Source organism: Symphalangus syndactylus, chromosome 5 (genome assembly GCF_028878055.3).
Source record: "Symphalangus syndactylus isolate Jambi chromosome 5, NHGRI_mSymSyn1-v2.1_pri, whole genome shotgun sequence".
In the NCBI taxonomy this organism is placed as follows: Eukaryota; Metazoa; Chordata; class Mammalia; order Primates; family Hylobatidae; genus Symphalangus; species Symphalangus syndactylus.
In genome coordinates, this window is record NC_072427.2 from 146,329,859 (window position 1) to 146,355,049 (window position 25,191).

Below are 25,191 nucleotides of genomic sequence, written 5' to 3' on the forward strand. Positions count from 1 at the left end.
ATATATACATATATATGTATATATATGTATATATATATACATATATATGTATATATATGTATATATACACACACACACACACACACATATATATGTTAAAAAGATAGCACAAATGAGAAAAACTCTGCTCTTTGATCACTGAGTACATCTCTGTAGATACATATATCCTTCACTGCAGATTTTGCCCAAGATACTTGGTCAAAGACAAAGCCAGTACACCCTCTAATAGGGTGAATATGGTTATGCCACCTACTGAGCTTTCTGATTTTGATAGTAGTTAATATGTAACCAGATGAAATTGTCATTATCGTCACTGTCAGGACTATGGGAAGCTTAAGTGTTCTCTTTTTGAGGACAATGTGCAGTAAGTGTACAATTGATACAATTAAATAAGTTATATTCAGTTCCTGGGAAGCACTACGGCAATACAAGGAGAAAGTTTGATTCTATTTATTTTTTTTAAGGCCCACGTACCTCCTAATCCTAATTTCTCTCATTTCCCAAACATTCCTTGTTTGTTCTTACTGTTATGTGTTTTCCTGTATTTTGCTCTTCTACTTTCTTTTCCATGAACTATCTTTTTCCCTTCCCTTTTTTTCTGTCTTTACCCCTTTACCTCAGCTTTCTAGCAGTATTTGCTAAATATTTCAAAACTGTACAGAACTTGTTCAAATTGTGTGCTCCCCTTTCTGTCAAGAACTTGCTACTCAGGTAACCCAATTGGTGATTTTTCCTGGAAATACTGATGGATGCTATTCCTATAGCGAAACCCAGAACAGAGATGAAATAGATGTCATCCTCAGCCATTAGCATTCAAACTATAAAAACTAATTTACACTGGTATAGTAAGGATCAGAATGTTAAAGCTGTGTTACACCTAGCATCTTGTATGAAACTACCCCATGAAGGTGAGACCACAGATATTATTGCCCCACTATTGGCATGAAAGCTGAGGCTCAGAGCAGTTAACTGAGTTACCCAGGACCACACAGCTAAGTTAGAAGTAGGGCTCAGGTGTCCTGGCAACTAACTGGTTCAGTTATTTTTTCCCTCAAGCTCGTTTTCCCTCTCCTAAAGAATATGAGGCTCTGTTGTGGTGAAAGGGGATTTTAATAATACTTTCCTTTTTATCTGTGATTATAATGAATGCGGCATCTCTCCCATTAAGGATCATTCCTCCACCCACATTCTTAATACATCTGCTGCATGCATCCTTCAGAGACCTCCCTCTGGGATCATCCCTTGTCACTCCAAAAAGCTCAACCTCTCCTCTGTCATTTGCACCTCCCACTCAGCATTTTTAGAAGCAATATTTCATTCAAACTTATTCAAGTTTATCTCCACCTAAAGAAATATTCCTTTCACCCTGGCATCTCCATCAGGTACTGCCCTGTTGTTTTTCTCCCCTACAGACAAACTGCCAAACTGGCTCTAGTCCCTCACATTCCCCATCCCCCTCAGCAAGCTTCTGCCCCACACCGGCACTGAAACAGCTGAATCCCAATGTCCTTGTCCTTAAACCCAGCAGAAAAAAAAAATCAATCTATTATTTGATTTCACAGCGGCATTTGACGTGAGTAGCCAGGAATTTATCAATAACAACCTTTACAGATCATCTTTGTAATTTATCATGAGGTATCAAATGAATGCTATTAACATTAATCCCTCCTATTTTAAGTCATTAATCCAAGTAAATGCTCACTTATTTCTAGCGTCTTAGAAACCATTTAAATTATGTTACATTTTGAATCAATACATTATAAAATTATACAATCATTTGTAATAATTTTTTAAAATGTTGTGTGCTATTAACATTGATGCCTTAGTATAAAGTCATGACCATTCTGGTCTAGTAGCAATCTTCTATTGACAATTCTCTTACTAAAGCGGTCCCTTCCTTGGGACTCAGAGACCTCACACTCTCCTACCTGTGTTTCTTCCTCTCTAACTGGCCCTTCTTGCTCCATTTGGGTGCTCCTGCCCATTGCCTAGACAAGGGCATTCCCTGTAACTCTGTCTTGGGCTCTCTCTCTTTTCATCAACATCTTCTACCTGGGTATTATCATCCGTTTCCATGGCATCAGCTTGCCCAATAAACTGATAAATCCACAGTCTCTATAAGTAGAGCAGATCTCATCAAACTAGTGGCATTCAGACTGCTTTAACTTTAACCAAAAATAAGGGATTTTGTACATGTTCAGTAAGCAGTTCCCACTGTAACACTGTAATTACATTTTCACAATTGTGACCTAGGACACTTACAGTAAAGGATACAGATGATTGAGATAGAAATAGTGACAAAGAAAAATAAGGTTAGGATATAGGTTTTAATGCTGTAACAAACAGACCTCAAAATACAATGGCTTAACTAAGAGAATGCATTTCTCTGTCACATAAAGGTCCCAACTGGAGTAGCCTTTTGATGACTCAAGGGCTCAGGCTGTGCCTGGTTTGTGGTTCTGCTTTCCTTAACACATGGCTTCCATCTGATGAGCTACAGCAGTACCTATCCCTACAGTCAGCATGTCCACATTCCAGCCTGGGCAAGGAAGAAAGGGGAAGCGCAGAACTGTACCCTTCCTTTTTAAGTCATGAACTGAAAGTTGCATGTATCACTTCCACTTGCCCTCCAATCACCAGAACTTAGTCATATGCCATACCCAGCTTCAAGGGAGGGGGTTAAGAAATAGAAGTCAACTAGGCAGTCTGCACCCAGCAAAGGATCAGGAGTTCTATTATTAAAGCAGAATTGGAGAAGTGGTAACAGGAAACCACCACCAGCCTCTGCTGCATGTATATGAAACAGATGTTTCCCAAATCACTATTCTCACTTATTCTGTCTGATACGCTGTATTTTTTATTATATTCTATTTCATTTTTTAAAATCCTGGTCATGACTCACAGGTCATGATGTTATAACCCACTTAGATGCTAATACCATAATCTGAAAAATATTACCTATATTATGTCTAATATTGGCCACTTGAAGTATGGCTAGCCTAAATTGATCTATGTTGTCAGTATAAAATTCACACCAGCTTGTGAAAACAAATTATGAAAAAAAAGTCTTTAAGATATCATTAACAATTTTATATTGGCTAAATGTTGAAATAATTATATTTTGGATATATTGGATTAAATAAAATACATATTAAAATTAATTCAATGTTTCTCTTTATGTGGTTACTAGAAAATTTAAAATTTAAAATTACACAGGGCGATCACATTCTATTTCTAGTAGACCACACTGCTCTAAGCTCAAGATTCAAATGTCAAACTCCTGTGAATATTAATACGTGAATATCCCACAAGCACTTACTACATCTTCCCAATCCTCAGCCCTTCTGTCCTCCTTCTGCTCCCACCAATCTGTTTCTTCTGTTTCACTCACTCAGCTAAAGGCAACACAATTCACTCAGTGACAAGTCAGGAAAATGGAAAGACACATTTTCCTTTATTCCTCACATTCATATATTCACTGAGCACTATAATTATCTCTTAAATATGATATAAATCTGCAAGCTCTTTTCAATACTACCACAAATTCCATAGTTCAAAATGCCATCAGCTTTCACCTGTATTATTACACCAGCTCCCATCTGGTCGTTCCTGCATCCTGGATCAACCTCTTTCTAGCTGCCCTTTCAAATTTCAATAAGAGCAAGCTTTCCAGGAAACAAACCTGAAGTCAATCCACTGAGTACTCCTCTGAATACCTTAATATTGTTGACAAATTCCTTTCTGATTTGAAGCATCAGAAAGGAGTATTTCCTTCATACCAAATAGTTTTCATTTCATGCATGTGCCGTGATTCTTCTCCCTCCCAGACCTTTGCATCTGTCATTCTTTATGCTTAGAAAGCTCTTTTCATCTCTTTGTTCTTCTAGACAACCACTACTCATACTTCAGAGCTTAATTTACGTTTTGCTTTCCCTCGAAATTTTTTTAAAAGGTTCCAAGTCTGGGTTATGTGCCCTTTTTCTGTGCTCCCAGAGCATCCTGAATTTCTCCAATAATATGTTTGGCTACTGTATTTTATACAATAGTTTTATATTGTATTTTATACAGTAGTTGTTATATTTTATACCGTATTTTATACAGTAGTTTTATATTGTATTTTATACGGTATTTTATACAGCAGTTGTTGTATTTTATACAGTAGTTGTTTTTCTGTCTCTTTTTGCCCCTGCAAGAATGTAAAACCTTTAAGTGCCTGTTTTCATACTTATTTGACCACTATCTCTAGAATCTTGCATGATGTCTAGCCCTAATAGGATCAAAAAATACTTACAAAGCAACTGAATAGCTACATGAATAGATGGATGAATAAATGCATGGATGGATGGATGGATGAATGAAATCATTTATATGACTTAAAGCTTGCAGAGGAATATCATATTTGGAAGGCAGTAAGGAAGTTTGTGTAGTTGATGGTAAAGGCAATTGGGTAGTTTGTTAGGCACAATAGGTCAAAATTTGTTTTTGAAGTCCTGTTACTTCACCTTTCTTTGTTTCACTTTCTTAAAACAGGAAACTCTTTTCTATGATCATTCTTCCAGGGCCTGGCTCTTCATCTGCAATCCAGTAATATCCCTAATGTCAAAAAGCTACTAGTTTAATTCATGTCATTTTCAAAGAGGACTACTGAATTCTGATGTGGCTTCAAACATTTAGGGTAGGCATATCTAATGGAGAACTTGCAGCCACACTGACTGGTAGTGAAATACCTATTTTGAGCCTGCCCAGTGTTGCTTAAATTGTAGTTTTCCTTGCCAGCTATTCATACAAGAGATGTGAGAAGCACCATAAAAGGCGTTGTGAGGAGTTGTGGGGGAGTGAGAGAGAGAAGAGGTTGAAAAGCTTATTAGCTGCTTTACGGTAAAAGTGAGCTCTTATGGGAATGTAGTTTTAGCCCTCCAGGGATTCTATTTAGCCCGCCAGGAATTAACCTTGACTATAAATAGGCCATCAATGACCTTTCCAGAGAATGTTCAGAGACCTCAACTTTGTTTAGAGATCTTGTGTGGGTGGAACTTCCTGTTTGCACACAGAGCAGCATAAAGCCCAGTTGCTTTGGGAAGTGTTTGGGACCAGATGGATTGTAGGGAGTAGGGTACGATACGGTCTGGTCTCCTCCAGCTCCTTCTTTCTGCAACATGGGGAAGAACAAACTCCTTCATCCAAGTCTGGTTCTTCTCCTCTTGGTCCTCCTGCCCACAGATGCCTCAGTCTCTGGAAAACCGTGAGTGCCACACAGAGAACATGAAGCGTGAACCTAGAGTCCTTCATTTATTGCAGATTTTTCTTTATATCATTCCTTTTTCTTTCCTATGATACTGTCATCTTCTTATCTCTAAGGTTCCTTCCAGATTTTATAAATCTAGTTTACTCATTACTTGCTTACTTTTAATCATTCTTCCCTAACTCTCTAAACCTCTAATATGCAAAGCCTTCCTAAGGAGTGTCAGAAATTTTTAGCTTTTTTAAAAGAATAAATTTTAGATATTCACATTCATATTGATCTACTTGAGACCATGCTGTTTATCTTTTCTTACTTCCTCTTTCTTAAGGGTCCATTTTCTATTTTATGAAAATAAAGACAATTCTCTCCCACAACCAAACATGGAACAATGCCCTGGAGTATAAAAATCTGTAGAGTGCCAAATAAAGGAACAATTTGAAATACTGGTGTTGATATTGAAAAAGCAAGGGACTCTAATGTCAGAAGAGAAATCCTTTTGCAGATGAGGTGGTGATGAATTCTTTGTTTCAACACAACTGAAGGAGGAACTAAAGGAAATACCAGCCGATGAGTGATGAGAAGGGATTCTTGATAATAGAATACTAGGTGATTTTTAGCATGTAATGCAGAAGTTGCAAGAAGTGGTAACAATGATGCAATTGTTTTACTTGCCATTTATTTACTTTTATGTGAACCATTCTTCTTAGCACTTATATCTACACAAAACAAAAATAGTAACAGAATTAATGTTAGACCTTGTTTAATTCTTGCAATAAGGACTATTCATCCATGGATACATAAATTCACTGGGGGAAAAAACAGCTCATCATTCTCATTAAAGATGTGCTTCAAAAGTATTTTAATTTTATATCTAACATGTATGAATCATACTTTGTAATTTATTTATTTTGTTTTGATCAGTTATACACAAGTATTTTTGAACACAGCTCAATCAGAAGGAAATGTTTAATATTTATAAATTTATGGTCACATTCTATTTAAAAGAGGAATTAAATTTACCTACCCTCATATGTTACATATATATGTATTTATGTATATGTATACATATATGTATATATGTGAACGTATGTATACATATATGTATATATGTGAACGTAAGTATACATACATATATGTATAGATGCTTGATAATAAAGAAGTAAGAATAATTCACAAAATTTTTTGAAATATAAAAATTTAGGATAAATTTCTGTATGGTAATTGGCATGGAAATTCAAATTCAAAAAGGAAAAAAGAAGAGAAAGATACTAAATATCAGACCATTAAAAGAATTTTTTAATGTATTTTTAAATAGTGATAGTAGGTATCTTATACTACAGTGTTTATTATTCCATGAGAAAATTGTAAAAGTAATCTAAGTATTAATTTAAAATATCATCAAATATCTTTTGCTGTTGCTTAAAATCATGATAAAAATATGTTTACTTGAAAATATGTAAGGAGTGCACAGTGTCCAAAAATTATTTTAGGAGTTTTGTGAGCAAAAATGTATAAAAACTACAGGGTTGATCTTAAATTATATGTCAGGGTACTGAGAAAGTTTCTGTACTGCACATGAGTTACCAAAGTCTAAAGTCAATCCCCAGAGGACCATTTTTGGATGGAGCCATTGTCTAATCATGAGCTGAAAGGCAAATATTTAAAATGCAAACATCCATGGTTAGGTAACACTCTTAAGACTTTCTTAGCTGCTTACCACAACTGAGACTGTAAAGTAATGGCTCACTTTCTTTGAGGCTCAGATTCCGTATCTGTGGAGTGGAAGTGAGTACTTACCATACAATTTTCACAGGGCTGCTGAATGTGTGTGTGTATATATGTGTGTATATATATTTTAAGGAAAATTCTATAATTTGATTAGTTTTTGTAATGTCCGCATGACTGAGAGCTTGCTTACTTTTTACAGCAACTCGAAGGTAAAAATAGATTTCCAACATGAACAAATGTAACTACATATTTTTATTTGAATTCAGATGTTCACCAATTGTTCCTTAGAGTGAAGCATGCCTACAGGTTTTAATCTGTTTAAGACCTACCTCTAGTAAAATGTTCACTGCCATGGCATGTGAGGGAAAAGGGAAGTAATTCTTATGCATGGCCTTCAACAGCCAAATTTCACGCTCATCAATATGTCTTCTCTTGGTGTAGAACTGATGATGATAATTATGATGATGGAAAAAAGTGCTGTTGATAGCAATGCCTGTCTTCCTTCACTTTCCTCTAACTGAACCGTCTCATTCCCAGGCAGTATATGGTTCTGGTCCCCTCCCTGCTCCACACTGAGACCCCTGAGAAGGTCTGTGTCCTTCTGAGCTACCTGAACGAGACGGTGACTGTAAGTGCTTCCTTGGAGTCTGTCAGGAGAAACAAGAGCCTCTTCACAGACCTGAAGGCGGAGAACGACGTACTCCACTGTGTCGCCCTTGCTGTGAGTGTGGCTGTTTGACTTAATATACTTGGTTCTTTTAGTCAGCGTCATAGGGATCTAGTATTCTGTCAAGATGAGGCTTTGTGAGGCTGGTAAGCACTTCAGGAAGGAATCCAAACGTAGCAAACTAAGTATAGAAATTAAGGAGCAATGCATGACTCTCCAGCCATGGGAGACAAATATTTACAGGCACACAAAAAATCAACGTAATAATCAAATAGAAATCCTATTAGCCAGAAAGGAAAAAAAAGGAAAATGTGACTTCTTAAAATTAAGATGGAAAAAATATTAATAAAGTAAACTAGGCCAAGGCTCAACATGAGCCACCAGTGGTGGACTGACTGGAACACATCACTCCACACTACTTTTAAGAGTAAAAATTGTAGAAATTACCCTGAGCAAAGGTGTAATATCTCTTCAGAGTTGTCCACCTGTGAGATGCTTACAGCCTAGTGTCAGTAAAATACGGGATTTTTTTCCATAGCCTTTAAACCATGCTTCAACCATGCCCTTTTAGCATGTAACATCAACCTGGTAAAGCTCAGTGTATAATTGAATCAAGACTATTTTTTCTGAGCTGTATGAAGATGTGAATCTCACTTATGACCTCTCTTACTGATGTATTTTCCTCCACCTTGTGTCCTGTCTCCCCATTTGTAAAACGGTAGAAGTGATTCCTGTCCATGCCAACTTTCCCTGCTGAGAACAAGGGAGTGAAGTGAAGTAAGAAGGGCAAGATCTCCAGGAAAGAGTGGAACAGCAAATAGGGGAGGAGACCTGCAGGTGCTGAATGGGGTTTCAGGATCTGTCCTGTATTTCAGGTCCCAAAGCCTTCACCCAATGAGGAGGTAATGTTCCTCACTGTCCAAGTGAAAGGACCAACCCAAGAATTTAAGAAGCAGACCACGGTGCTGGTTAAGAACGAGGACAGTCTGGTCTTTGTCCAGACAGACAAATCAATCTACAAACCAGGGCAGACAGGTATGAAGAAGCCTACAGACAGGACGACTTCAAAAAGGAAAGATCTTCTTCCCCTGGATGTTCCCCAGGCAAAGTTCCTATGATCTTGGTTCCTTAATAGCTTGTCTTACCAGCCTACAAGCCTACTTTGGGTTTGGGGGCTCATGAAAAATATTTCTGTTTCAGTGAAATTTCGTGTTGTCTGCTTGGATGAAAACTTTCACCCCCTGAATGAGTTGGTGAGTTTTCTGTTATCTACATAAAATGATTGTCTGTATAAACAGGCTGGGAACCTGTTTTTTAAAGTGTTGGGGGAAGACCAGGGAGAGGAAGAATCTGGTATCGTTAACAGTAACTTCTGGCATTACAACAGCACAAGATCCTAATCTAAAACATCATTCCAGGTAAAGAAAGTAGGTAATTCTTTCTGTCTTGGTGCTAGTACTCAGTCAGTTGTCACACGATTACATTTACTTTTCGGATAGTTCTTAATTAGGACAATTAGAAAGATACATTCAATAGCAGACACAGATAAACCCTCAAAGAACCTAAGCTCAAAAAACATTTTAAAGATTTAGATTTTTTCTATACACACGTACCAAAATCTTCACTATAAAGGAAAGTCAGGGTAATTAATTTTTTCCTCAAGACTAACCCTTGGTATCTGTGATAAGAAACAATTCTTTCTATTGTAATGCAGACATCAACCCAAAGTCTTCATTTTTCTCTCCCAAATCAACTTCTTCACATTTTCTTATCTCAAAAAGAGGCAACTCTTCTCTTCTAGCTCCAAAGACAAAAGATTATGGCCTAGTTCTTGTTTCTCTTTCTCTCATACCCACATCCACTTCACTGGAAAATCATGTTGGCTTAAAATATATTCAGACTATTTCTTATCATCTGAACTACTGCTGCAAGCTAGTCCTAGCCAATGTCATCTCTAAATAAGATCATTACGATAGCCTTCAAAGTGGTCTCCCAGCTTCTACTTTCACTCCTCGGTCTAAAATGAGGCACCACACCCATCACTCTGTCAGCTTAACTCGGCTTTGTTTTTCTGTTGGCACTTACCACCATCCTATACGTATTGGTTTTTAAAAATCTGCCTATTCCTATTATAACATAAGCTCCATTAAAGCAGACATATTGTTCTTTTGTGCATGGTTATATTCTCAATACCTAGAATGATATACAGCACATGAGAAGGTACTTAATAAAGATTAGTTTTAAAAAATGAATAAACATTGATACTAGCTCCTTTATCAATGTTTATTCATTTTTAAAAGTAATATTTATTAAACTAATATTTATTAATGAAATATGTCCATTCCTCCTCATTCTTAGAACTACATAAGAATTCTATGACCCATCTTAATGATTACATCTGAACATATTTACTTATAGTTACATAAGTGTTTATTTCTCAACCTGTAAAATTGCATAGCAAAGGATTGATCTTCACTAGGATGCTATAAGCACTTAAGACGTGTTAATAAATCCATTTTTAGTAAATGGCACTTTACATGTGTATTTGTTGCTGAAGGCCTAGTAAGTTCTTAACATTATTTATTAATTGCTTAAAATAGATTAATGAAAAGTTCTGTAAAATTTAATCTGGACTATTTCTGTATTTCACTATAGAAGGAATTATTCTATATAAAACTAATTTAGATTTTTTAAATTTTTTATTTTTTTTTAATTTTTGTGGAAACATAGTAGGTGTATATATATTCATGGGTTACATGAGATATTTTGATACAGGCATGCAGTGCATGATAATGATTATGGATGATAATTATTATCATTATCCATATCATTATCCAATCATGGATAATGATTATTATCATGCATTGCATGCCCATATCAATAAATGGAGTACCCATCCCCTCAAACATTTATTCTTTGTGTTACGAACAAATCCAATTACACTTTTAGTTATTTTTAAATGTACAATTGAATTATTTTTTACTATACTCACCCTGTTATGCTAGCAAATACTAGCTGCTTTGCTTATAAATGAGATTTAAGAATATTTGAAAATAATTATAAACTTCTTCTTTTTTCTTTTGTCTTTCAGATTCCACTGGTATATATTCAGGTAAAGCAACATGAAATATTCCATATTAGAAGGAAAGCAATACATATAGGGAAAATGTTCTTATTTGAGAGGTTTTTACAATATCTCAGAAACTTGTCATTAAAGGAGAAGGCTTCCAACTCCCATAGAGCTAGATGGCTATAACTCATCTCCTCTCCTCACCCTTTACTACTACCCCATTTGTCCTTTTTGTAGATAATTTAGGGTTTCCATAGATATCTTTTATTAGCTCCAATGCTGCAGGTGCTTTTGTAAGTTATAATTAATTTACTCACAGGATCCCAAAGGAAATCGCATCGCACAATGGCAGAGTTTCCAGTTAGAGGGTGGCCTCAAGCAATTTTCTTTTCCCCTCTCATCAGAGCCCTTCCAGGGCTCCTACAAGGTGGTGGTACAGAAGAAATCAGGTAGAAGGACAGAGCACTCTTTCACCGTGGAGGAATTTGGTATGGATCATGAACAGTCATCGAACATTATTTTTCTTCATATTGAAACTCTTAGGGCCTGGAATTTAAGCTCATTTGGAGTCTTTCCATTTCCCATGGGTGACATTAGGCTTGGAGTAGAACTAATTACACCTAAGTCCAATGAGGACATCAGTGATTTGCGAATAGGACTTCACATAGCTTGGTTATTTTCTGTAGCAATATTTAATACCAACCCCCAAAATTAAAACATTCTTGTTTTAATAGAGTTTTCCGTAATTAATTAGGCATACAGTGATCTCTCATAGTCTCTCAACTGAAATCTTCATCTGAGAGGAGGATAGATAAGAATATATCAGAGAGCAGAGCTACCTTTTCAGAGCCCTAAAATAGTATTAGGGAACTGTTACAGGGAACCTGAAAATATGAATTCCCCCAACGTTGAAAACCAATCACCAACCTTCTTTATCACCAATCAACAGTTCTTCCCAAGTTTGAAGTACAAGTAACAGTGCCAAAGATTATCACCATCTTGGAAGAAGAGATGAATGTATCAGTGTGTGGCCTGTGAGTTCATTTTTTAAAAATCTTTTGTGGGGGATTATTTAAAAGGGACTCACTATTTGGGATATTTTAACTACTCTCTCTAGGAGCAGTGCCAACACAAAAATTTTAAGTGCTTTGACAGCATCCTCATCTGTAGAATGTTATCCTCCCGTTGCTTTTCTATTTTTCCTTTTTATTTTCTTTCACGTTCTTAATCGGCATTAGTCTATCATGAGGTAAGAAACTGTTTCTAGAAAGGTTATGCTAATAGGATTGATTCTGAAAATGACAAAACTGCACACACATACACACACACACAAAATGGGAAGGGTGGATAGTGTTGAAGGGTATTGGCTCTGCCTTAACCAAAAATAACCAAACGTATATTAGGGAGATAATTAACACATGGCTATAGGGGAAATTCAATCATCAACAGATCATTTACCTGACCTTGCATGCTTACTGGAAAAATCACTTAGATTCAGAATTTGTAGAGATAGGCATACAACTGAAATCTCATCTAACTCACTAGTCTACCTAAGGCTGGTCTACATACCTCTCTGCACTGACATTTTTACTGAAGAGACTGAACTTGATCTCTCAAGACAGTCTGTTCCAACCTTGAAAACTCTTGTTTCCTGAATCTTATGTTCCTATCCGTGGTGGTACACAGTAGCAGTAGCAGAAAGAGCAGGTATAGTGAAGGAATCAGTCCTGCCCAAAGATCACACATGTAATACACCTACTATTCAGCTAGGCCCCTGCTCCAGCTCTGTCTCACAGTGATGGCCAAGTTCCTGGTTCCTCATAACTGGTGTGATCTTGCAAATAGACATACAGAGGACATTCTCAAATAGGAAAGGAGACAAATGCACTTGGAAACCCAGCAATTGTCTATGACATATTTATGACACAATCCCACTTTTGTAAAAAAGTAAACAGGCCCGGTGTGGTGGCTCACGCCTGTAATCCCAATACTTTGGGAGGCTGAGGTGGGCGGATCACAAGGTCAGGAGATCGTGACCATCCTGGCTAATATGGTGAAACCCCGTCTCTACTAAAAAATACAAAAAAACTAGCCAGGCGTGGTGGAGGGCACTTGTAGTCCCAGCTACTCAGGAGGCTGAGGCAGGAGAATGGCGTGAACTCAGGAGGTGGAGGTTGCAGTGAGCCGAGATCGCGCCACTGCACTCCAGTCTGGGCGACAGCGTGAGACTCCGTCTCAAAAAAAAAAAGTAAACAAGTAAAACTCGATATGGAGATGGCTGCACATGGGGAGAGGATGATGGAAGAAGAGACACTATCATACTAACAGTTTGTATTCCTAGGTAGACTTGAGGGTGTTTGTTTTTTTTGGTTCTGTTTTCTTTTGTTTGTTTTGTTTTGCTGGTATTATTTTCTCTTTTAAGCACAGGTTTAAGTTTTATAATAAGAAATACTTTTTTAAGATAAAACTTAAAAAAATCAAGGAAGAAAAAGAAATGATAAAAGAAGAATGTAGTAAATTTCAGCATGTTGCAATGGAGATTTCTATAAGAGCCATTAGTGACTCTTGTCTTCAATATTGTGTGAGCCCAGCAGACAGCAGAGGGAAGTACAGACAGGGAATATACTGTAGCTAAAGGGGAGATATAAATAGCTAGAAAATGGGGAGGTTCAGTGTCTGCTCTGATTCCTCTGGGAATGTTCTCATGACAGGTACACATATGGGAAGCCTGTCCCAGGACATGTGACTGTGAGCGTTTGCAGGAAGTATAGTGACGCTTCCGACTGCCATGGTGAAGATTCACAGGCTTTCTGTGAGAAATTCAGTGGACAGGTAGGTTGAACACTGTTTTTTCTAGAGAATAACGATAAAGGCGTTGTTGACAAGCAGTGAGTTGCAGCATTTTTCTGACTCAGGAAGAGAACAATCTAGAAGAGAATTCCATGTTGGCTATTGTAATTTTTCAAAAAAATCATGAACTTAGCACAATGGGCATCATTTATTTCTCGTAAATGCCCATTGTGAGTGTTTCAGAATGATAGATGCTGAGCCATCCAAAGCCTCCATGGGCATTCACTTCTACAAAGGAAGGGAAAAACCACACAGCTCTTAACTGCCTTAGCTGGCCAGGGCATCAGTTCTGCTCTCTCTGTGAACAAGAACCTGTCACATGGTCCCCACCAATATGCCAGAGAGTTGACAAACACAGTCCACATATAGGAGGCTGCTTCCCAGCCACAGCTGAATGTTATGGAGGAGGAACCAGACTTTGATGAGGAGTTCTAATGGTCAAGAGCAGATGTACTGTGTATTTCAAAATAGCAAGTGGACAGGACTTGAACTATTTCCAACGCATAGAAATGATAAATACTTGAGTTGGTAGGCACCCTAAATCCCGCGATGTGATCATTACAGATTCTATGCATGTAACAAAATATCTCATGTACCCCATAAGTATGTATAAATATTACGCATCCTTTGTACAAAAAAAGATTACTCCTCAAATTTTAAGACATTTCTATCGCATTCTATCTAGGGAATTTCAGACACCAAGGAATACATCTGTCAATTATACATGAGATATTGTTGTGAAATTTAATATTTAGTTGCTAGAGAATATTTATCATGTCCTCGTCATAGAAAATGCCTACATGATGTTGTCCCCCACAAAAATCACACCAGGTTAACTGACCACTGATCTATTTAGTATAGTATGCATTGTATTTTTGTATTTTATTTTCTCCCTCCTTAGCTAAACAGCCATGGCTGCTTCTATCAGCAAGTAAAAACCAAGGTCTTCCAGCTGAAGAGGAAGGAGTATGAAATGAAACTTCACACTGAGGCCCAGATCCAAGAAGAAGGAACAGGTTTGTGTACTACATGGGTATAAGAGAAAAAACAATAGGCATTGATTTTCTTAGCCAAATTATGAATTGTAAGTTGGAGAGAGGTGATAGAATTTTAGAGACATCATTCTTCCCAAAAAGAACAGATTTTTTTCTTCTTTTTCAGTGGTGGAATTGACTGGAAGGGAGTCCAGTGAAATCACAAGAACCATAACCAAACTCTCATTTGTGAAAGTGGACTCACACTTTAGACAGGGGATTCCCTTCTTTGGGCAGGTGGAGTATTTTGCAGTTCACTTATCAACCCATGTACTGTTACCTAATTGGCACAATAGTTATGGTTTCTGCTAAAACCATGCCTGGTTAATGTTATCATTTAGTATAACCAAAGGTATAAATACCACCAAGGCTTGATTAGTATAACCAAAGGTATAAAACTACATAAAAATAGATTTATTCTTCTGTAAATTTGTATATGAAATGTATGTAATTATCCTAAAGCCTTATTAAAATTAGTAGAGTTTCTCCCCCTTCTTTTGAAACGGCATTGTACAAGTCACCCAATCTCCTTCTCATGGTTCACCAGGCAGTCTCAGGTTTTTATGACATTTTCTCACAAGAATCTCAAAATTCATGCTGACCAGTTTCATTATGATGCTAACACTAACTTTGTATGGAAACAGGTGGGTAGGTGGTTTTAATTTTTATTTTGAGATATTAAAGATTCTACAATAATGTTTATTTCATGGATAGTATATTTACACTATTTTTCTATAACAAGTATATTTCTAAAACAGTGAACATGGGGTAAAACACTGCTATTTAAGGTTCTCAGATTTTTGAATTATGAATTTTCATATTATCTACCAAAAAAATCTTCTCTTACAATTTTTCTGTTGTCAGCAGATGTGCAAATGGATCTTTATGACTCTAGAAGTCTGAGATGACAGTTACATGTGCCTCAATGTATATTTACTGTGTATCATTTTCTTAATGTAAATGTTACAGGATTTCAGCTATGAAGGGTGTGAAAGAGGCATAGACTCAACAAAGTGGAGTACATTCTAGAAGGCTTGGTTGTGTCATGACATCAAAATGTATTCAACTTCCTAAAATGAAAGTGCAGCTCATTTGTAAATTTCTCAGAAAGATAGTGTACTTTTTAAGTACATTTTATTGCTGTTAAATAACTATCCTATTTGCCATAAGACTCTCTAGCTAGAAGAAAATCAGAATTATGTGCCTGTTCTTGTCTTTGTACATGCAGCCAACATTTCATTCGCAAACTTAGATTTTGTAAATCAATTATGAGTACTGATGGGGGTCAGCCTATTGTTCTTCCTGCTACCAAATGTAGCTTATACTGAAAAAGAATCGCCACCTTTACAATCTGAACTGGACTACTCAATTGCCGATACAATATTAGCAGTAAATTAGCTTTGGCAACTTATTTAATACTGTGTGCCTCTTTTCAATTTTACATTTTTCACATGGGAAGTGTGTCATAAAATCTGCCTACCTTCCAAAAGGCCGAAGATCTAGGTTGAGAAGCAGAGACCATGTCTAAGACAGCTAGAGAAACACTCAGGACAATGCATTGGCGATTGTTTACTTGTGCACTTACGAGACTTCAGACACTAATCTATAGGAAGTTAATGGTCCACTTCAAAATAGGTGTCTGGGGCACAAATAAATTTAGTTAATAGATTAAAATATTTCATTATCATATTACGCTAGTGCTCTGTGACTCTCTAAGAGTTATATGTAATAATACACAGCACTTCCAAAATATCTAGAATACATTTTTCAGGTCACTCTTGTTATTATCCCTATCACTCTCTGGATAGAGATCCCTTCACACTGCTCTGTTTTTCTTCTTAGGACTGATTACTACTAAATTAGTGTATGTTATATATATATTTATTTAGCATCTATCTCTTTCACTAGACAGTAAGCTCTGTGTTGGAAGAAACTTTGTTTTTTTTCACTGCTGTGTCCTCAGTGCCCGGAACCATGTTCGACATAGAGGAGGCACTAAAAACTGTGATAAAATGAATATGTTTGGTGCCTATTAGTTATTACCAATATAACTAATCCACAGCTTTTAATCTTCAGGTGCGCCTAGTAGATGGGAAAGGCGTCCCTATACCGAATAAAGTCATATTCATCAGAGGAAATGAAGCAAACTATTACTCCAATGCTACCACGGATGAGCATGGCCTTGTAGAGTTCTCTATCAACACCACCAACGTTATGGGTACCTCTCTTACTGTTAGGGTAAGTTTGGAAAGAAGTTACCAATGACATGAAGTAGCCTTGAAAACAAGGTTGCAACCGAAGGGTGATAAAATTTCCAAACTGTGTCTAGTTCTATGGAGAGAAAAAAAACTAGCAATTAGAAACCAATTTAAGGTTAACTTTTTTTAAGTTTATGAAAAGAAGGCAGTATATTGTTGTGATTAAAAGTGCGGGTTAGACTTCAGCAGTGTTGCTGGGAACGTAAAATGGCGCAGCCACTATGAAAAACAGTATAGTAGTTCCTGAAAAAATTAAAAAATAGAATTACCAAATGATCCAGTAATCCTACTTCTAGACATATATTCAAAGAATTGAAAGCAGGGTCTCAAAGAGATATTTGCACACCCATGTTCATAGCTGCACTATTCACAATAGCTGAGAGATTGAGGCTACCCAAATGTCCATCAAGGGATGAACAGGTAAACAAAATGTGGTATATAAATACAGCAGAATATTATGCAGCCTGAGAAGGGAAGGAAATCCTGTCACTTGCTACAGCATGAATGATCTTTGAGGACATTATGGTAAGTGAAATAAGTTAGTCACAAAAAGACCAATACTATATGATTCACGTACATGGGGTTTCTAAAGTAGTCAAAGTCATAGAAACAGAAAACAGGATGGTGGTTGCCAAGGGCTAGGGAAAGAGAGAAATGGGGAATTGCTCTTATTGGTATTCAGGTTTAGTTTTACAAGATGAAAAGTTCTGGAGATCTGTTGCACAACAGATGTACTTAACACTACCAAACTGTACACTAAAGATAATGAAGACGGTAATTTTATGTTGTGTGTGTGTGTGTGTGTGTGTTTATAATAATTTTTTTGAAAAGTGTGAATTCCAGAATCTGAATCAGATAAAGTGGTTAAAAATACTGGCTCAACCCTGTTTTAAGGAATTAACTAAAACCTCTGTGCTTCATTTCCTTATCTGTAAAATGATTGCAATATTAACACCTAACTCTTGGGGTGGTTGCGAAGATTAAGTGAAATAATATACGTTGAAGCACCTAAGACCCCTTTAACTGTTAGATACTTTTACTATAAAAGCCAATTGTAACATAATTAGCATTTAGTTTTAAAAATATATACTCCAAAAATTATTACCTTACTTTATTTTGTCTTGCTATTCTAATTTTCTCCAGATGACCTGTTCATACCAATATAACTTGTTCAGTATAGCATGCAGTCCTCTATTCATCAAGGGAGATGTAGACATGTCTATGGATATATGTATATACAATACATATTTAATATATATTACATAATCATGGTAATGGAAAACCCCTGCCTCTTTAGAGTCCTTACATTGTTATAGAGAAATAAATAATGTATTTTATTTATTTAGCTTTAATAGATGGCATAAAAGCACCTACCTCTAATAAACTCAAATTTGAATGTTTACTCATTTCAAAAAGTGTCTTGAATGCTTTCCACGTGCCAGGCACTGTGCTAGTCTTGACAATGAAATTATTATTTCTACATGCTCCCTGTTTGGGGTGATCATATATGTGTTGTCACCAAAATATACATTAAGATATGAACAAAATGTTTTGCTCAAGGATTCACTAGTGCTATTGGGAGCTGGGGATGAAGGTAGAGGAAGCCTGAAAGGAGCTAAGGAATAACTTCTACAGGAAGAAAAGTTGGAAATATAACCCAAATAGGGCCTCTGAGGCATTAGAATCCAGACTGCAGAGAGCATTAAAAATAATCAGCCTAGGCCAGGCATGGTAGCTCACGCCTGTAATCCCAGCACTTTGGGAGGCTGAGGTGGGTGGATTGCTCAAGGCCAGGAGTTCGAAACCAGCCTAGGCAACGTGGGGAAACCCCATCTCTACAAAATATACAAAAAATTAGCTGGGTGGGGTGGCATGCACCTGCAGTCCTAGCAACTCAGGAGGCTGACTGGGAGGATCACTTGAGCCCCGGAGGCGGAGATTGCACTGAGCCAAGATCATGCCACTGCACTCCAGCACAGGCAACAGAGCAAAACCCTGTCTCAAAAAAATAACAATAATAGCAATCTGCGTAAGATAGCCCAGAAGAGGTAGACTTCAGCTAATTCATCAGCTCAGCTCTTAAACCAATGCTTTTTACCAATGTCTTCTCAGATCCCTAAGGTTACAATATTTTATTTATTCATAATACCCATTCAAAATCCACCCTAAAAGAGGCAGCTGCTTTCTGAAAGCACAGTTCTTCCATTTCTAGAAATTACTTACTCTCCTCAATGAAGTTTCATAGCTCCAGTGTCTCTAACTGCACAGGTAAAGCAGCCAAAGTAATTTCAAGCAAGCTAATCAGAGCAAAGGGTGCCTCCTTTTATACTCTTAAGAAATATAAATCTCAATTCCAGAGTCTTTGTGACTCTGTAAAGTCACAAAGCATGCCTGCATTTGAAGCAGAGAAACAAAATAAGGGGTCCTTCTCCTACTTTTCATTGTGGAACAAAAGATTTCCAGCTACTAGTTAAGGTAGGACAGTAAACTTACGTAGTTTTGTGAGAACATTAATCCTTATGACATATAATCTAAAAATAATATGATTTTTCTAATTCATTAGGTCAAATACAAGGATCGTAGTCCCTGTTACGGCTACCAGTGGGTGTCAGAAGAAGATGAAGAGGCACATCACACTGCTCATCTTGTGTTCTCCCCAAGCAAGAGCTTTGTCCGCCTTGAGCCCATGCCTCATGAACTACCCTGTGGCCAAACTCAGACAGTCCAGGCACATTATATTCTGAATGGAGGCGCCCTGCAGGGGCTGAAGAAGCTCTCCTTCTATTATCTGGTGAGAAGGGAGGTTACTGCGTTGACTTCTCTGTAGACAAAACTCTCTGTGGAGCAAGTACTCATGAAGCTCTTTAGATGTCATTACTTCGACTTCTTATCCATGTTCCTTTTGAAAGTTTGACTTCTCTTGAGGTGAATTATTGCCAGCAGGGACTCCATAAAACAAGTATATTGAAGTGAGACTGAAGCGTATTCTCTGTTTGGCACATTTAATTTCTTTTCATTTCCTTTTTTGCAGATAATGGCAAAGGGAGGCATTGTCCGAACTGGGACTCATGGACTGCTTGTGACGCAGGAAGACAGTGAGTATTTCCATCATCTCTGCATTGCTGCCCCATTCTGACCCATTCAGCCTTACACCACGGAAGTATCAAAATACTTTCCTTTTTTTTCCATAGGTTTTTAGGGGAACAGGTGGTGTTTGGTCACATGAATAAATTCTTTAGTAGTGATTTCTGAGATTTTGGTGCACCCATCACCCGAGCAGTATACATTGTACCCAATTTGTAGTCTTTTATCCCTCACCCGCTTCCACCCTTCCCCCTGAATCCACAAAGTCCATTGTATCATTCTTATGCCCTTGCATCCTCATAGCTTAGCTGCCACTTCCTTTTTTTTTGTTTGTTTGTTTGTTTGTTTTTTTATGTAAGTAGATGTTTGCTTTTATTTTATTTTTTTATTTTTTTTTTTTTATTATACTTTAGGGTTTTAGGGTACATGTGCACAATGTGCAGGTTTGTTACATATGTATCCATGTGCCATGTTGATTTCCTGCACCCATTAACTCGTCATTTAGCATTAGGTGTATCTCCTAATGCTGTCCCTCCCCCCTCCCCCCACCCCACAACAGTCCCCGGAGTGTGATGTTCCCCTTCCTGTGTCCATGAGTTCTCATTGTTCAATTCCCACCTATGAGTGAGAACATGCGGTGTTTGGTTTTTTGTCCTTGCGATAGTTTACTGAGAATGATGTTTTCCAGTTTCATCCATGTCCCTACAAAGGACACGAACTCATCATTTTTTATGGCTGCATAGTATTCCATGGTGTATATGTGCCACATTTTCTTAATCCAGTCTATCGTTGTTGGACATTTGGGTTGGTTCCAACTCTTTGCTATTGTGAATAGTGCCGCAATAAAGATACGTGTGCATGTGTCTTTATAGCAGCATGATTTATAGTCCTTTGGGTATATACCCAGTAATGGGATGGCTGGGTCAAATGGTATTTCTAGTTCTAGATCCCTGAGGAATCGCCACACTGACTTCCACAATGGTTGAACTAGTTTACAGTCCCACCAACAGTGTAAAAGTGTTCCTATTTCTCCACATCCTCTCCAGCACCTGTTGTTTCCTGATTTTTTAATGAAGGCCATTCTAACTGGTGTGAGATGGTATCTCACTGTGGTTTTGATTTGCATTTCTCTGATGGCCAGTGATGAGGAGCATTTCTTCATGTGTTTTTTGGCTGCATAAATGTCTTCTTTTGAGAAGTGTCTGTTCATGTCCTCTGCCCACTTTTTGATGGGGTTGTTTGTTTTTTTCTTGTAAATTTGTTTGAGTTCATTGTAGATTCTGGATATTAGCCCTTTGTCAGATGAGTAGGTTGCAAAAATTTTCTCCCATTCTGTAGGTTGCCTGTTCACTCTGATGATAGTTTCTTTTGCTGTGCAGAAGCTCTTTAGTTTAATGAGATCCCATTTGTCGATTTTGGCTTTTGTTGCCATTGCTTTTGGTGTTTTAGACATGAAGTCCTTGCCCACGCCTATGTCCTGAATGGTATTGCCTAGGTTTTCTTGTAGGATTTTAATGGTTTTAGGTCTAACATATAAGTCTTTAATCCATCTTGAATTAATTTTTGTATAAGGTGTAAGGAAGGGATCCAGTTTCAGCTTTCTACATATGGCTAGCCAGTTTTCCCAGCACCATTTATTAAATAGGGAATCCTTTCCCCATTTCTTGTTTTTGTCAGGTTTGTCAAAGATCAGATAGTTGTAGCTCTGCGGCATCATTTCTGAAGGCTCTGTTCTGTTCCATTGATCTATGTCTCTGTTGTGGTACCAGTACCATGCTGTTTTGGTTACTGTAGCCTTGTAGTATAGTTTAAAGTCAGGTAGCGTGATGCCTCCAGCTTTGTTCTTTTGGCTTAGGATTGACTTGGGTACATAATGAAATGAAGGCAGAAATAAAGATGTTCTTTGAAACCAACGAGAACAAAGACACAACATACCAGAATCTCTGGGACACGTTCAAAGCAGTGTGTAGAGGGAAATTTATAGCACTAAATGCCCACAAGAGAAAGCAGGAAAGATCCAAAATTGACACCCTAACATCACAATTAAAAGAACTAGAAAAGCAAGAGCAAACACATTCAAAAGCTAGCAGAAGGCTAGAAATAACTAAAATCAGAGCAGAACTGAAGGAAATAGAGACACAAAAAACCCTTCAAAAAATTAATGAATCCAGGAGCTGGTTTTTTGAAAAGATCAACAAAATTGATGGACCACTAGCAAGACTAATAAAGAAGAAAAGAGAGAAGAATCAAATAGATGCAATAAAAAACGAAAAAGGGGATATCACCACCGATCCCACAGAAATACAATCTACCATCAGAGAATACTACAAACACCTCTATGCAAATAAACTAGAAAATCTAGAAGAAATGGATAAATTCCTCGACAAATACACCCTCCCAAGACTAAACCAGGAAGAAGTTGAATCTCTGAATAGACCAATAACAGGTTCTGAAATTGTGGCAATAATCAATAGCTTACCAACCAAAAAGAGTCCAGGACCTGATGGATTCACAGCTGAATTCTACCAGAGGTACAAGGAGGAACTGGTACCATTCCTTCTGAAACTATTCCAATCGATAGAAAAAGAGGGAATCCTCCCTAACACATTTTACGAAGCCAGCATCGTCCTGATACCAAAACCTGGCAGAGACATAACCAAAAAAGAGAATTTCAGACCAATATCCTTGATGAACATTGATGCAAAAATCCTCAATAAAATACTGGCAAACCGAATCCAGCAGCACATCAAAAAGCTTATCCACCATGATCAAGTGGGCTTCGTCCCTGGGATGCAAGGCTGGTTCAACATACGCAAATCAATAAATGTAATCCAGCATATAAACAGAACCAAAGACAAAAACCACATGATTATCTCAATAGATGCAGAAAAGGCCTTTGACAAAATTCAACAACCCTTCATGCTAAAAACTTTCAATAAATTAGGTATTGATGGGACGTATCTCAAAATAATAAGAGCTATCTACAACAAACCCACGGCCAATATCATACTGAATGGGCAAAAACTGGAAGCATTCCCTCTGAAAACTGGCACAAGACAGGGATGCCCTCTCTCACCGCTCCTATTCAACATAGTGCTGGAAGTTCTGGCCAGAGCAATCAGGCAGGAGAAGGAAATAAAGGGTATTCAATTAGGAAAAGAGGAAGTCAAATTGTCCCTGTTTGCAGATGACATGATTGTATATCTAGAAAACCCCATTGTCTCAGCCCAAAATCTCCTTAAGCTGATTAGCAACTTCAGCAAAGTCTCAGGATACAAAATTAATGTACAAAAATCACAAGCATTCTTGTACACCAATCACAGACAAACAGAGAGCCAAATCATGAGTGAACTCCCATTCACAATTGCTTCAAAGAGAATAAAATACCTAGGAATCCAACTTACAAGGGATGTGAAGGACCTCTTCAAGGAGAACTACAAACCACTGCTCAATGAAATAAAAGAGGATACAAACAAATGGAAGAACTTTCCATGCTCATGGGTTGGAAGAATCAATATCGTGAAAATGGCCATACTGCCCAAGGTAATTTATAGATTCAATGCCATCCCCATCAAGCTACCAATGACTTTCTTCACAGAATTGGAAAAAAAACTACTTTAAAGTTCATATGGAACCAAAAAAGAGCTGCCACTTCCTAATAGTTTAGCTCCTACTTAGGAGTGAGAAGGTATGATGTTTGGTTTTCCATTCCTGGGCGGGAAATATCAGGAATACTTTCAAGTAATGGAGACCATTTCCATCTAATATTAATTAAAAGAAAGTTGAGGGAGGGAAAACAATAATTTTTTTTTCTCACCCTTTATCAAATATGTGTTGTCTTTTTTTCAGCCTATTTTCTTTGCGTTATTTAAAATGTTGATGTGGGCCAGCTGTGATGGCTCACGCCTGTAATCCCAGTACTTTGGGAGAACGAGATAGGAGGATCTGTTGAGGTCAGGAGTTTGAGACCAGCCTGGTCAACATAGTGAGACCCCATCTCTATAAAAGTAAATAAATAAATAAGAAAAAAGGGAGGAAATAAAATACATAGAATGTTGTGTATAATCTATGCTCATTCCAAATTTTTAAACTATAAATATTCTTGGACCTCTTCTCAAAATGAGAATTGTGTTAGAGAATGGGATGGAGAAAATGTATGATTTCAGGATATGTTGTATATACCAGGTCTTGTGCTGAGTCATTTATGCCATTGATATTATTATAAATATCTTTTTTCTCTTTCAAGATAGTCATGATTTATGAAGCATTAAATTGGGTACTTCCACCACTGAACTGGACTCTTGCCATGAGCAAATATGTCATAATATAAACCTTTGAAGGTTGCTCCTAGTCTAGCAGACTCTAAAAGATAACTTGCTAGAAAAGTATCAGTAATCTACTCTCTCATTAGCTCTTGTAGCAACACAGAAGCACATAGCAGACTGAAGGAAACTTAATGCAACCTCTAAAGAATCTACATAGGCATCAAAAAATAACTTCTGAAGGAGCATGGTGTTCCTCTTATGGAGAAAGAATCGAATATTGGCTCATAGAAGGTTAAAGAGGATGTAGCATGAATACAATGTGTTAAACTCTTACTCTTACATCTCATAACTTCAGGTTCTATTTCCCTCTTCTAGTATGAGGCCTAGATCAAATGGTAGTGAACTGGATGTCTTCATACCCTTAATTAGCGTCAGAACATTAGGTAGGTGAGCTGAAGCTTAAAGCTGGTGAAAAATCAATATAGTATGTGATTTATGAAAGGAGAGAGGGCTTTGATAGGGTTTTTTTCTAAAGCTAGAGTCCTTAGAGGCAGTCATCCACTTGTTACATCTACTGTTTATTATGTCTATTACATCTACTAATGGAAATAGTCATTAACCTATGATGGCTTCCTCTCATTCTCTTTGTGCCCCAGTGAAGGGCCATTTTTCCATCTCAATCCCTGTGAAGTCAGACATTGCTCCTGTCGCTCGATTGCTCATCTATGCCGTTTTACCTACTGGGGACGTGATTGGGGATTCTGCAAAATATGATGTTGAAAATTGTCTGGCCAACAAGGTGGGTGTTTTAGATCATAAAATCTTCAACATTTAAAACTGGAAGTTACTATTATCATTTATTTTATACATGTGAACATTAGGACCAAAAGGGTTAAACAAATTCCCCAGAGACATTCAGCAAGGTAGTGGCAGAGTCATACTAAGAAGCAGAATCACTTGATTCCTAGTACAAAACTCTCAAACTTCTCCTAG

General features: G+C 37.3%; 1 protein-coding gene across 1 annotated transcript in view; it reads left to right on the top strand.

Moving 5' to 3' along the window:
* The first annotated feature begins 4,782 nt into the window (after positions 1–4,782).
* A2M (alpha-2-macroglobulin) overlaps positions 4,783–25,191 on the top strand; it is a 52,098-nt gene continuing 31,689 nt past the window's right edge. The window contains exons 1-14 of the mRNA XM_055280728.2: positions 4,783–5,242; positions 7,508–7,691; positions 8,513–8,672; positions 8,838–8,890; positions 10,729–10,749; positions 11,027–11,195; positions 11,657–11,741; positions 13,419–13,539; positions 14,459–14,573; positions 14,719–14,828; positions 16,668–16,829; positions 19,413–19,640; positions 19,881–19,944; positions 24,855–24,997. Coding sequence (XP_055136703.2) covers positions 5,157–5,242; positions 7,508–7,691; positions 8,513–8,672; positions 8,838–8,890; positions 10,729–10,749; positions 11,027–11,195; positions 11,657–11,741; positions 13,419–13,539; positions 14,459–14,573; positions 14,719–14,828; positions 16,668–16,829; positions 19,413–19,640; positions 19,881–19,944; positions 24,855–24,997 — 1,701 coding nt within the window. The 5' untranslated portion in view covers positions 4,783–5,156. The remainder of the gene's footprint in view (positions 5,243–7,507; positions 7,692–8,512; positions 8,673–8,837; positions 8,891–10,728; positions 10,750–11,026; positions 11,196–11,656; positions 11,742–13,418; positions 13,540–14,458; positions 14,574–14,718; positions 14,829–16,667; positions 16,830–19,412; positions 19,641–19,880; positions 19,945–24,854; positions 24,998–25,191) is intronic.